The sequence below is a fragment of the Nomascus leucogenys genome, chromosome 5 (genome assembly GCF_006542625.1).
Source record: "Nomascus leucogenys isolate Asia chromosome 5, Asia_NLE_v1, whole genome shotgun sequence".
NCBI lineage: Eukaryota > Metazoa > Chordata > Mammalia > Primates > Hylobatidae > Nomascus > Nomascus leucogenys.
In genome coordinates, this window is record NC_044385.1 from 77,967,156 (window position 1) to 77,980,083 (window position 12,928).

Consider the following 12,928-nt stretch of genomic DNA (forward strand, 5'->3'; position numbering starts at 1 on the left):
TCCCTACTTCTTGAAAAACAAAAAAGGGAGGAATGTTAGGTAACAGGGGTACCTTAATGGCGCTGGTTCCGGGTTCTTCTCCTCTCCTTGACAGGGCACTGTCTGAACCTGCCAAAGGAGGGCCAATTAGAAAGAAGCATCTCCCGCCTTCCCTTGGGCCCGCCCCACGTAGGCCCAAGGGATATAAAACCCAGCACACCAGCAGCTCTCTCTCTTCTCTTCCTTCTCCGCTCGATACCTCCAATAAAGATCTCTTGACCACGACCGGTGTAGTCTGATCCTTGCCCGGCCTCTTTCAGGCACACCCAGAAAAATACCTTCCTTGTGGTCCTTGGCTGATGAGCCCTGGATCAGAGTGTCTCAAGGACCACTGAGAAGCTGCAGCCGTCTGGGTTTTCCTTTGCTATGGGAGATGAGTTAGTTACGTTTATTCCACCATGGACACCAAGAATGTATGTAGATGTATTCTAAATCTGCTCATTGGTTTTATTACAACTTTTCCTGGAGTCACTAAGAGGTAAAATGGTGTAAATTAGAGGTTTTATCGAAGTGTAGTACCAGAATGCCAGATGCGTCACTGAAGCCACTCCTAATCTTAGGCAAATGTAAACTAGGCCTCATTAAATTGTTTATGTAAATATGCATCGTCCCTTGGTTATGTTGTGCTCCTGGGACCATGCACAGCAAAGGCAGTGTCCAGCCCTCTCCCGGGGGGCGGGGTGGGGGGGGGCACAGCGCCAGCCTCTGACACTGGAGGAGCTGAGAAAGGGAGGGGAAGTGGAGTCCACAGGGGGGCATTCCTGCTGCCTCCACCCCTGTGTCCCCTCAGACTGACAATGATGGTTCATCTCAAACTTCGAATTCTTTAGAAAACCACATTCTCGAATAAACGAGACTTAAACAAGAAAAGAACCTGTTGCAGGAGTTCAAGGTGAGCCTGATCACAGCCCCGGTAGTTATTTATTTTGAAATAAAAGTTCCCATCCCTTGTAGGCCTCACTGTAAGGCACAACGTCTTCGAGGGGAAGTTGAAGTGGGGTCTTGTTCACTGGTCCCTAGACCGCACCTTCTGGTATTTTCTAAGGCAATTCTGGTACCACACTGTGTCTCGGTTGGCCTATTTAAATGTCTGAGCCAGCTGTTCCAGGATTTCAATGAGTTTCTCCTCTTCGGCCGGTGAGGAGGACGTTCTAGCGAGAGGCAAGTGTGTAGAAACGGGCTTCCGATCTAAAAGTGAGAGGGAACCGCAGAGAGGTGTGAGCTGCTGCAGCGTGGCTGGGTCTATGTCCCTGTGTTGCTCAGGCCTTGAACCGACGCCTGCTGGAGTGGCGGTGCCCCACGGGTGTTAGACCCCATCCCTGCCCTCAAAGGTCCCACACACGGATCAGGCAGCATGGATTGATATGTAAAGTGCAGTTTGGGAACTGGGAGGCTGCAGCCAGGGCTGGACGGGAGACCACGTTTGGGTGATCAGCAGGAAGGGGCGCGGCCATCCTCCCGGATACCCCAGGGGTCACCAACGCTTTAGAATTCCTCAAGCAAGGGTGGTTCTCATCAAGAACAGAGGAAAGAGAAGCCGAGCAAAGAGCCTGGCTTCCACCCAAGGTCAAGTGCTGTCTTCGGATGGCGTCCACTCACACGCCTGCCCCCTTAGGAGCCCACTGGCAAGAGACGTGAACAGATCACTGCTTCCAAAAATAGAGAAGCAGAGTCAGTTACACCCTTTGCACTGCAGAGAAGCAGAGTCCGTTACTCCCTTTGCACTGCAGCTTTGCATAGCGCCCCTCCTGGGCCTCAGGAAACTGCAGAGAAAATCTTCCATTCCCAAGGTAGGAAATGCCTCTCCTGCTCCCACAGGACCTTAATGACAGGGTTATCACAAGTCTTCAAAGAAGCTACCAACCCAGGGTGAAGCACTTCCCAAAACTAACCTCAGCAGGCAAAGCAATCATCTCGCCAAAGAAGCCCAGGCACAGTCCCACCCCGGGTTTCACGGAGGGGAAGGTGCGCCTCGAAGGCCCAGCTGCTGCCCCCAGCCCTTTGTCAGCTGCCTTCACAGCCAGGGAGGAAGTCACCTTGAAAGAAACGGCCGCTGGGCTGTGCGGCTGCAGCAGAGGAGAGGGCCAGCCACAGCACGGTGTCCGCGCCCTGGGCCTCGGAGCGCAGGCGGTCCCTGAACCTGGTGTGGAACCCCGGCATCGCCTGCCTCACACCTGGGAGGAGGAAGGGGCAGGCGGATTAGAACAGCATTCTCCAGCAAATGTGGTTGACTTCCCTTAATTAAAAAAAAAAAAAAAAAATGTAAAAATGAAATGGGATCATAAACTGCTCTATTTTATAGCACTCACCCAAGCCACTCGGAACCAATTCCAAAAAACCTTGTTACAAAGCCCCCAAGGTGTCACCTGATGGAAAGTGCTGCTCACCAGAGCCTGACTGAGTCCCCATGTCCCCGGGGCACCAGCACCCAGCCCAGCCCTGAGATCAGAGTCGCCCACAGAGCCGCCCGCAGAGCCCCCCTTTCCATCCTAAGAGAGGATTGTAATGAGCTGTGGGGCTCACAGTGAGGCTGGGCCCAGCAAACCACTTAGTCTCCTGGGTTCAGCAGCCCTCTCAAACCATCTAGGCTCAGAGGATCCTGGCTGTTGGTTCCTTGGACTGTTTTAGCATTTTCCTCTTTTAGGGAGGAGTAGATAAGAGGAAAGAATTCTTCACTTCCTCTGCCAAGCCCCTCGAGGTGTCCCACCCTCTGCATCCCAGGGCTACAGGGAGGTGTTTGCCTGGAGTAGCCTGCCAGGCCTGGCCTGTGCCGCAGCGTCGGGCACTCTACCTGCCCACGCCTTCGAGGACCCAGCCACACGCTCTGGCTGCAGTCCACACCCCATTTTCCCACAGACCTCAGGGAACACAGTGTCTCCACAGTGAGCACATTGGGAAACAAAATAGTTCTCTCTCGAAGCCAAGGAAAGAAAATAAACCAGAGAAAACAACAATTAAGAGCCTTACTGAGATCATGGAATTTTAGAGCTAGAAAGGATCACCTAAGCAAAAGCCCTCCTTTTTTAAATTAAAAATAAACATCTTTGTTTCTTTTCACAGAAGCAATACTTGTTTACTGTAGAAAAATCAGGATAAAGTGATAGGCAAAAAGAAAAAATTTGAAAACCTTGTGATGTGTCACTCAGAGGTGACACATGTCCGCATGCTCAGCCCTCGCAGGCCCCTGTGGCCACAGACAGGTTGTGTGCACCTGAGAGCTGCTCTAGAACCTCTGAACAACACATAGTAAACTGCACCTTGACCCAGATGATAGAGCCCAATAGTGGGCCTGCCAGGCAGATTTTAAACATCTGAGCTGATGCTGGGATTGTCAGAATGGTGTCCTTGGAGGGTAAGAGGCTGGGGGCCCCCCATGGCCTCCCAGAATTCACCCTGGACAGGCAGAACCAAGCATGTCTCCCATTAGGCAGTGAGAAGATTCGAGAAGCCATGCTCTCTGAGCGCTCCCAGCCTGAATCTCCCCTGGTATACTTTGCTGAGAACATCCTTTTTGTATTTAAGACAGGAGACTCAGATCTGTATAGGTGAGGACTAATTTCTGCCAAATCTCCAAGCTGGTCTCCATGAGATGCCACAAAGCACCAACATACACCTCTTTCTATAGGGGTGTGGTAGTTACAAAAATAAGATCATGAGGCATGTACTATTCAGGAACTTGGTATCTTAATTTAATAACATAGTGCACACAGGGTTTTTCCATAGGCATGATTGACAGCAGAGTCTTCAGCCCTGAACAGATTTTGCACAGGTGTTCTATAATTTATTAACTTCATCTCCTACCACCAGCACTGTGATAAGCAACCTTGTTTTCCCTATCTTTATTTCTTAGGATGAATTCCAAGGCTTCTGATAAATAGTGATTTTCAGAAAGGCCATGCCAGCAGTGTGTGAGAGCCTGATTCCCCAAACCCCATGGCGAGGACCGGCTGGGAGGTCTTAGCCTCTCTGGGCCTCAGTTCCCTCATCTGTAAATGGGTGTGATAATAGACAGTAGTGGCCACCCCACAGGGGCTTGAGGACAAATGAGTTAATCCACAGACAGCGCTGAGACCAGCTCTTGGCACCACGGGTGCACCCTGGGGTGTGTGCTGTGGCTGCTGCTGCTTTCAGTTCCCTTGTTTGTGGAGGAGGAAAGAGCTGCAGAGAGCCCAGGTGAGCTGCCTGAGGTCACGGAGTTGGTGAGGCAGATCCGGAAGAGAATTCTGCTCACCTCCACCGCTGCTCCAACACACTTCCAGATCCCTCGAGCTGTGTCCTTGTGGCTGTCATTTACCTTCATGCATCATTATTTCCAAAAACCTGGGGAGTGGTGAGGCAGCTCGGGCCTCTCCCACTACCTTCCTCAGCTCCTGCTCATTCCTCTCTGACATGGAAATGACAGTGGTCACCGGCTCCCTCTCTCACCAGGATATGCTGTAGTTAGGAGGGCGCCCCAGGCGCACCCACTCCCGTTCCCACCGTCTCCTTCCCTGACTTGCACAGGGCAAGCTGGAAGCAAAAGCTCTGTGTCTGCATGAGGCTTCCCCCAGCTGCAGTCCCAACGTGCCCCTGCCTAAATGGAAATGAAGCTACTCCTCAGTCCTCATTACGCTGGTTTTAGGTCATTCCTGGGGAGAGTCAATCCTGCGGCTGCTCAGGTATTTTTAGATGAAATGTAAGTGGCTCAGCAATTAAAGGCTATGACATACCTGGGGTGTCGGCCCAGCCAGGATGCATGGAAGAAAAATGGATGGCCGGGTGCCCTTAGGCCCACCACTCCGTCAGAACCACTTGCTGCCTCTGGACAGGAGCGAGGGGGTGAACAGGAGAGAGGAGGCGCCATCAGGTGCAAGGGCAGGAGATAAGCCCTGCCCAGCCTGGCTTATCTTTTCTTTTTTTTTTTTTTTTTGAGACGGAGTCTCGCTCTGTCACCCAGGCTGGAGTGCAGTGGCGCAATCTCGGCTCACTGCAAGCTCCGCCTCCCGGGTTCACGCCATTCTCCTGCCTCAGCCTCTCCTAGTAGCTGGGACTACAGGTGCCCGCCACCATGCCTGGCTAATTTTTTGTATTTTTAGTAGAGACGGGGTTTCACCGTGGTCTCGATCTCCTGACCTCGTGATCTGCCCGCCTCGGCCTCCCAAAGTGCTGGGATTACAAGCGTGAGCCACCGCGCCCAGCCCTGGCTTATCTTACACTGGACTCTGCAGTATGTACAGCCGCTTGATGTCACCCTCCTCCAGAATCAGTCTTTACTCAGCAGCCCTGAGTAGGACCTAGCAGGTCCTGCCCACTCCAAAGGAGGCCAGAACAAGCAATGAGCTAACCCAATAAAACGCTGACAGAGAAGGAACAGTAGGCCCACCCCCCATGAAATTACACCCCTCAGTGCCCAGGTGTTCCTCATCCACAAGTCGCCTGGGTGACTCTATTCTTTGCTGCTCACTGAGGGCAGGGGTGGTATCTGTCCTGTTCACTGCTGTACCTCAGGCCCCCAGCACAGACCGGCATACAGTGTGTGTTCAGCTAATATGGGAATTAAGGCCGGACGCAGTGGCTCAAGTCTGTAATCCCAGCACTTTGGGAGGCGGGCAGATCACCTGAAGTCAGGAGTTCAAGACCAGCCTGGCCAATGTGATGAAACCCAGTCTCTACTAAAAATGCAAAAATTAGCTGGGTGTAGTGGTAGGCAAATCAAAATGATTTGGATTTTGGAGCTGTAATCCCAGCTACTCAGGAGGCTGAGGTAGGAGAATTGCTTAAACCAAGGAGACAGAGATTGCAGTAAGCCTATATATATATATGAATTAACTCCTTTCTTAGGCAGAGCGTAGCAAATGTACTGGACACAGAGAATACATCAGTTATAGACAATAAAAATCCTTAAATCCTCCCCTTTCCCAGCTGCAGTCACACTATTGCCCCATCCCGGGTAGTTTGATCATGCTTGGCAAAGAACTCTATCTCTGGGTCTCATTTACAACAAGTGGCTGGTTTGTTCCCATGTCCTCTGGGAAAACTGTAAAGAAGTGCAGGTCTTTCAAATGTCAGGATGTAGAGTCATGAGATGTAATTCACCAGGATTTGGTCTGGGGTCAGGGAGCAAAATTAGGGCACGCCCGGGGCATATAAGCAGAAGAAGTGGAGGTGCAGAGAGTCTCAGACAGGGCCACCTTCGGAAGGCACACAGCACCGACAAGGAAGGCGGAGGGTGCTGGCAGCCTTACAGACAATGTGGGCGCCCTACCGGGTGAATTTAAGGGCAAGAACTGTAAATATGGAAGTTATATATATCCGGCTTTTAAATATAGCTGTAATAAGCAGCGATACAGCAGTACAGGTTGAGCATCCTTCATCTGAAATGCTGAGGCCCAGAAGTGTTTCAAGTTTCAGATTTTTTTCAAATTTTGGAATATCTGCACATACATAACGAGATATCTTGGGGATAGAACTCAAGTCTAAACACAAAATTCATTTATGTGTCCTATACGCCTTTACAAATAGCCTGAAGGGAATTTCATACAATATTTTTAAAATAATGTTGTGCATGAAACAAAATGTGTGTTCATGAAACCATCAGAGAGCAAAAGTGTGGAATTTTCCACTTGTGACATCATGTCAGCACTCAAAATGATTTGGATCTTGGAGCATTTTGGATCTGGGATTTTCAGATGAAGGATGCTCCATCTGCAGAAATCTACTTTCTGTTCAGGGTAGTCAAGGGTTCTGGACTGTAGCCCCTTCCCTCCCTCAGAATTCAATGTGCCGCCCCTCCCAGTGAGCCTCCGGGAAGCCAAGAGCTGCCCAGAGGAGAGAGGAGGGACCACTCGCCGTCCTCATTCCCCCTGAGCAGCACAGGGCAATGGATCCCCCTGCTAGGATCCTGTTCTGTGTGGGTCTAAGAAACACCGAGAGGAGACGCGGTGGCTTTGTGGCTTCTCCCAGGATGCTGCTGAAAGCCCACATGAGTCTGGGCAGAGCTGTGCTCCCAAAAGGGGAGCCCTCTTGGTGGGGGAACATTTTCAGGTGCTGCATGAACTACTAAGGTCCAATTTATGTGCATCCCAGAGGAAGCTTTCCTTGGAAAAGGGCCCGCGCAGCCCGTGGGTAAAATGCAGTCTCAGGAAACCCACCTCACTGACCTTGTTTTGTGCATAGACCATAGTTCCATCAAATGGTGTTCTTTCGGACTGGAGATCAGTGGTGTTCAGTTTCTGAACCAACATTCCTCCTGAGGAGACGGTTATCTGCAATAAAGGTAAGAGATTTACAAACTAAAGGCTGTGACCCCTTCCACTCTTCACCCCCTGTGGAGCAGTGCTTCTTGCTGTTGTGACCAGTGCTTCTTGCTGTTGTGACCAATGACCACAAAATTAGTGGCTTGAAGCAACACATGTATTCGCCTACGGTATTCTCCTACAGTATTCTCCTACATGTACTCTCCTACAGTATTCTCCTACATGTATTCTCCTACAGTATTCTCCTACAGTATTCTCCTACATGTATTCTCCTACATGTATTCTCCTACAGTATTCTCCTACATGTATTCTCCTACATGTATTCTCCTACAGTATTCTCCTACATGTATTCTCCTACAGTATTCTCCTACATGTATTCTCCTACAGTATTCTCCTACATGTATTCTCCTACAGTATTCTCCTACATGTATTCTCCTACAGTATTCTCCTACATGTATTCTCCTACAGTATTCTCCTACATGTATTCTCCTACAGTATTCTCCTACAGTTTCTCCTACAGTATTCTCCTACATGTATTCTCCTACAGTATTCTCCTACATGTATTCTCCTACAGTATTCTCCTACATGTATTCTCCTACAGTATTCTCCTACATGTATTCTCCTACAGTATTCTCCTACATGTTTCTCCTACAGTATTCTCCTACATGTATTCTCCTACAGTATTCTCCTACATGTATTCTCCTACAGTATTCTCCTACAGTTTCTCCTACAGTATTCTCCTACATGTTTCTCCTACAGTATTCTCCTACAGTATTCTCCTACAGTATTCTCCTACATGTATTCTCCTACATGTATTCCCTACAGTATTCTCCTACATGTATTCTCCTACAGTATTCTCCTACATGTATTCTCCTACAGTACAGTATTCTCCTACAGTATTCTCCTACAGTATTCTCCTACATGTATTCTCCTACATGTATTCTCCTACAGTATTCTCCTACATGTATTCCCCTACAGTATTCTCCTACATGTATTCTCCTACAGCATTCTCCTACATGTATTCTCCTACATGTATTCTCCTACAGTATTCTCCTACATGTATTCCCTACAGTATTCTCCTACAGTATTCTCCTACATGTATTCTCCTACAGTATTCTCCTACATGTATTCTCCTACAGTATTCTCCTACATGTATTCTCCTACAGTATTCTCCTACAGTATTCTCCTACATGTATTCCCCTACAGTATTCTCCTACATGTATTCCCCTACAGTATTCTCCTACATGTATTCTCCTACAGTATTCTCCTACAGTATTCCCCTACATGTATTCCCTACAGTATTCCCTACAGTATTCTCCTACATGTATTCTCCTACATGTATTCTCCTACAGTATTCTCCTACAGTATTCTCCTACATGTATTCCCCTACAGTATTCTCCTACATGTATTCTACAGTATTCTCCTCCATGTACTCTCCTACAGTATTCTCCTACAGTATTCTCCTATGGTTCTGGAGCCCAGAATTCCAAGGTGGGGCTCATGGGCTAAAATCCAAGTGTCAGCAGAGCTGCGTCCCCTCTGCCAGTTTCAGAGGAGACTCCATTCCTTGCCTTCAACTTCTAGAGGCTGCCAGCACTCCTCAGCTCACAGCCACGTCTCCACCCTCTGCTTCCATGGTCACTTCTCCTCTGACTCCCGCCCTCCTCCCTCTCTCCCATGAGGACCCTTGGGACTCCACCGAGCCCACCTGGATACTCCAGGACATGCTTCTCATCCCAAGACCCTGAACTGAACTGCAGCTGCCAAGTCCCTTCTGCTATATAAAGGTGACACAGTCACAGGTTCTAGGATTAGGATATGAACTTTTGGGTGGGGGGTGGCAGGGATCATTATTCTGCCCACCACAGCAGAGAGAAGGCAGCCTACATTAACTGTCTTCTTCCTGCTTTCTCCAATTTATATTTCAACCCACTGGGGGAGAACAGGCTCCAGTAGCCAGTCCCTTCCCCTCTGAGCAGGACAGGCCCCAGGAAGAGCAGCACCACCCTGACCTGAGCGCCCCACAAGCCGCCCCTGCCCTTCGGAGGCCTCCCTCCCCAGTGCTTTGTGGACGCCCACGTGACAGCCGGAGTGGGGGTTGGGGGTTGGGGGGATTCAGAAAGGGCTGGGGTCTGAATTTGCCCTTGGCATGCCTCCACCTCCCTCTCGGCCCCCTGACAGAATTGGGGTTTTGCTGTGGATGTGGACAGAATGGCCCCCTTAGGGCAGTCTGGCAGCAAACCTAGGCCCACTGACTTCCCATCAGGAGCAAAGTCCATTACCCTCAAAACATCCCACAAGGTCAGCTCACCACTCGGGGGTCGTGTTCTTTCTCCAGCACAGGGATCAGGCCGGTCGTGAGAATGTACACACCTGAGGCAGCACACAGCATCCCGTGAGGGGGCCGCAGAAAGCCCCACTCAGGGGGTCCTGCAGGACTGATGTGGGGACTGTCTGCCCGCACCCGCCCCCCACAAGAGGGCAAGTGGCCCCCTGAGGGGCAGTCCCTCCTTCCGAGGATCCTTCAAGCCAAATGTTCCTTTTCCCAGGACTGGAAGAAAGATGCCTTAGAGCCTCATGTACCGACAGGAAAAGATGTCCACACTACAGGAATACAGGAAGGGAAAAAGAAAACTGCCAAACAGTAGATGGGTCCACTTTGCAGAAGGAAAAATGCATCTAGATGTCCAGTCTTTGCACAGAAAAATGTGAAGATGAAATTTAGCAATACCGCTAAATTAGGTCTCAAGGGTGGAATTCGTAAAATTTTTCCTTCCTTTGCTATACATTTCTGCACTGTTTGGATTTGAGTATTTTTACAATGAGCATATAACTTCATGGTTATTTCTTCGATCAAGAAATATACATATAACATTTCTAAGGGAATGAGAAAAACACTGAAGTGTGTGTGACGTGGAAAGACATTCCTAATATATATGGAATGAGAAATTACAAAACAGTGGGAACAACAGCATTCCATTTTGGTGAGGAAAGATGTGTCAAGATGAAGAGAAAATGTCTGCAAGGATGAGAGTGATGCCCTGAAAGGTTAAAAATGCTCATCTCTGAATGGTGGGATTATCGTTTCTATATTCTTCTTATACATGCCTGTATTTTTTTAAACAATGAATGTTTATTACTCTGTGTTTACAAAAAAGGGAGAGTTTAAAGCCCCTTACCCCAAAGTGAGGCAGGAATCAAGTCAGGGGCTTAAAGTGGCGAGCCCTGGGCTCTTTTCTGGGCTACGCCATGGAGTTTCTGTGTGACCAGCTCTCACCACAGCTTCCTGCACCGCCCGCGACGTGGCCTGCATCCAGCTTGCAGGAGCTGCCTGGCATCGTGGGAAAGGTCCTAGAGGTGGATCCAGGGGCCTCCCTCTGAACACTGGCTCTGGCACTTACCAGCGGTGTGACCATAGGCAAGTGCGGTGGCATTTTCAGGAGATAATAGCTGGCCAGCCCACCTCACAGGATCAGAGGAGTTTGTGGTAAAATAAAAATGTGTGCATGTCCTGTGAGGACTGGAAAGTTCTCTGGGCAGGCCGCCTTTGTCCTGCTCTTGCTGTATTATCATTTGTGATTCTGAGTTGTGACTTTCATCCCAGACAGCATTCTTAGTTGTTCATAGCCCAATTTATTTGGAGGAGCCTGCCTTGTTCGTATTTGTGGATTTGTAAAGTCTCCTGAACCCTGGGTCGCTAACAGCTGTTAACCTCCAGCCAGTGGTCTTGGACTTTCTTTGTATTCACCGCCGGTGGCTTTCTCTGTGATTTAATTTATGACAAGTAGAAAGGACTTCTGCCAAAAGCGATCTGCCGCATCAGCCTGCCCTGACGGATTGTCATAAATGGCTCTTGTGAGGAAGAGAAATGAAAGCCAGCGGCTGGGCTGGCTCTGCTGCCTGCGAAGGGCACCTCCTCTCTCCTCTTAGGACGGCGAGAGCTGGGGTGAGCCCCTTTGCACCTGTCCTCCCTGCCTGGGAGGTGCTCAGCTCTCATTCCCAGGCACCTACAGTAGGGCTGGCTGGGTCGCTTGTCCCTGCCAAGTACTCTCTCCTCTAGGGGACTGCCAAGTAGCAGGTGCTTTTAAAAAAACTCCTAGAGAAACACAATAATAATCTGCTAAAATAATACACAATATATAAGTATATATGTGCATACATATGTGTGTACACATATATGTGGGTGTGTGTGTATATATATATAACCTCTTATTGAAAGAATTAGAGTTACAGAATCCCAGAGAGGTTCAGTGACTTATCCAAAGTCCCAGCAAGTTCACACAACGTGGAAAACAGATGGCGCATCTCCCTTTTCTTGAGTCACGTAGCCATGCTGCATGCCAACCCATGCCAAGGAGAAGGAAGGTATCCATTCTGCAAGTCATTCTTTCCTCAGTGAACACGGCGCCAGTTGCTCCTTGCCCAGCTCACACAGATCCAAACAGGGGCCTGTCATTAACACGTGAGCCAACGTCACTCTCCCGCCCCCAAAGTCCTTCAACACTCCGGTCCCCCATTGAATTAAGCAAAAAACTCCTCAGCCTGGTGCAGTAGACTTCTTTGGGAAACATGCCCCATTCTCTCTTTTTAGGGGTAGGCCCCAAACACATCCTGTTTATAACAACAACAAACATATAACTGAGTCTTTGCCCTGGGCCAGGTGCTGTGTTTGTCCCATGTGCCCAGGCCACGGGCAGATGGACTGAGCCAGGGGGGTGACACCTGGTCCAAGCTGTCCCAGCCAAACTCTCCCTACAAGAGTGTGAAAATGGGATGCTGAATGGAGGACAGGTGACTCAGTGGCAGCCATATGTGACCCAGAGGCAAGGAAAAGCAGAGACGGAGAGTGAACAAAGCAGTTGTGACGAGAGTCCATGGACAACAGTCCCAGGGAAGCAGAAGGTCACCTCAGCTGCTGACAGGTTCTCCTGTCCTGTCCCTGGCCCTCCCAAAGCCCAGCTGTGTCTCTGCCATTGAGTTCTGTGAGGGCTGCCCTTCTAGCCCACTAATAAATTATTTTTTTGTTTAGTCTTCCTGTGTGGGTTCCTGTTACTTCTGACCACACAAACCCTAAGACACTTGGCTTGTCTCAGTTAGGAAGTCCACCAGTTCTCCCGGGATAACCAGCCACCCTTTAAAATAAGAATGTCTCCTGGGCACAGTGGCTCACGCCTGTAATCCCAGCACTTTGGGAGGCCGAGGCGGGTGGATCGTTTGAGGTCAGGAGTTCAAGACCAGCCTGGCCAACATGGTGAAACCCCGTCTCTACTAAAAATACAAAAATTAGCCGGGCGTGGTGGCCCACACCTGTAGTCCCAGCTACTCGGGAGGCTGAGGCAGGAGAATCGCTTGAACCCGGGAGGCAGAGGTTGCAGTGAGCTGAGACTATGCCACTGCACTCCAGCTTGGGCAACAGAGTGAGATTCCATCTCAAAAATAAATAAATAAGAATGTCTCTGGACAGACACAGGAGGGACATTGTTATAAATGGTTAATGGGTACTTTTAGTCATTCATATCTTTGTGTGAACCAGGTCAACAACTTCCTTTCCTCTAAGACTTCCTATTAATATCAGGGACATTTGGGTGATTCAAGGTTTTGATGAGAGAAAAAGAGAGATATTTTAGAGTACAGAATCCCATGGGAGGGCAGGC

General features: G+C 49.4%; 1 protein-coding gene across 1 annotated transcript in view; it reads right to left on the minus strand.

The window, feature by feature from the left end:
* Nucleotides 1-925: 925 nt before the first annotated feature.
* DHRS12 (dehydrogenase/reductase 12) overlaps nucleotides 926-12,928 on the minus strand; it is a 36,410-nt gene continuing 24,407 nt past the window's right edge. Inside the window, 5 exon segments of the mRNA XM_030813434.1 lie at nucleotides 926-1,227; nucleotides 2,076-2,213; nucleotides 4,749-4,839; nucleotides 7,179-7,283; nucleotides 9,586-9,647. Coding sequence (XP_030669294.1) covers nucleotides 1,118-1,227; nucleotides 2,076-2,213; nucleotides 4,749-4,839; nucleotides 7,179-7,283; nucleotides 9,586-9,647 — 506 coding nt within the window. The 3' untranslated portion in view covers nucleotides 926-1,117.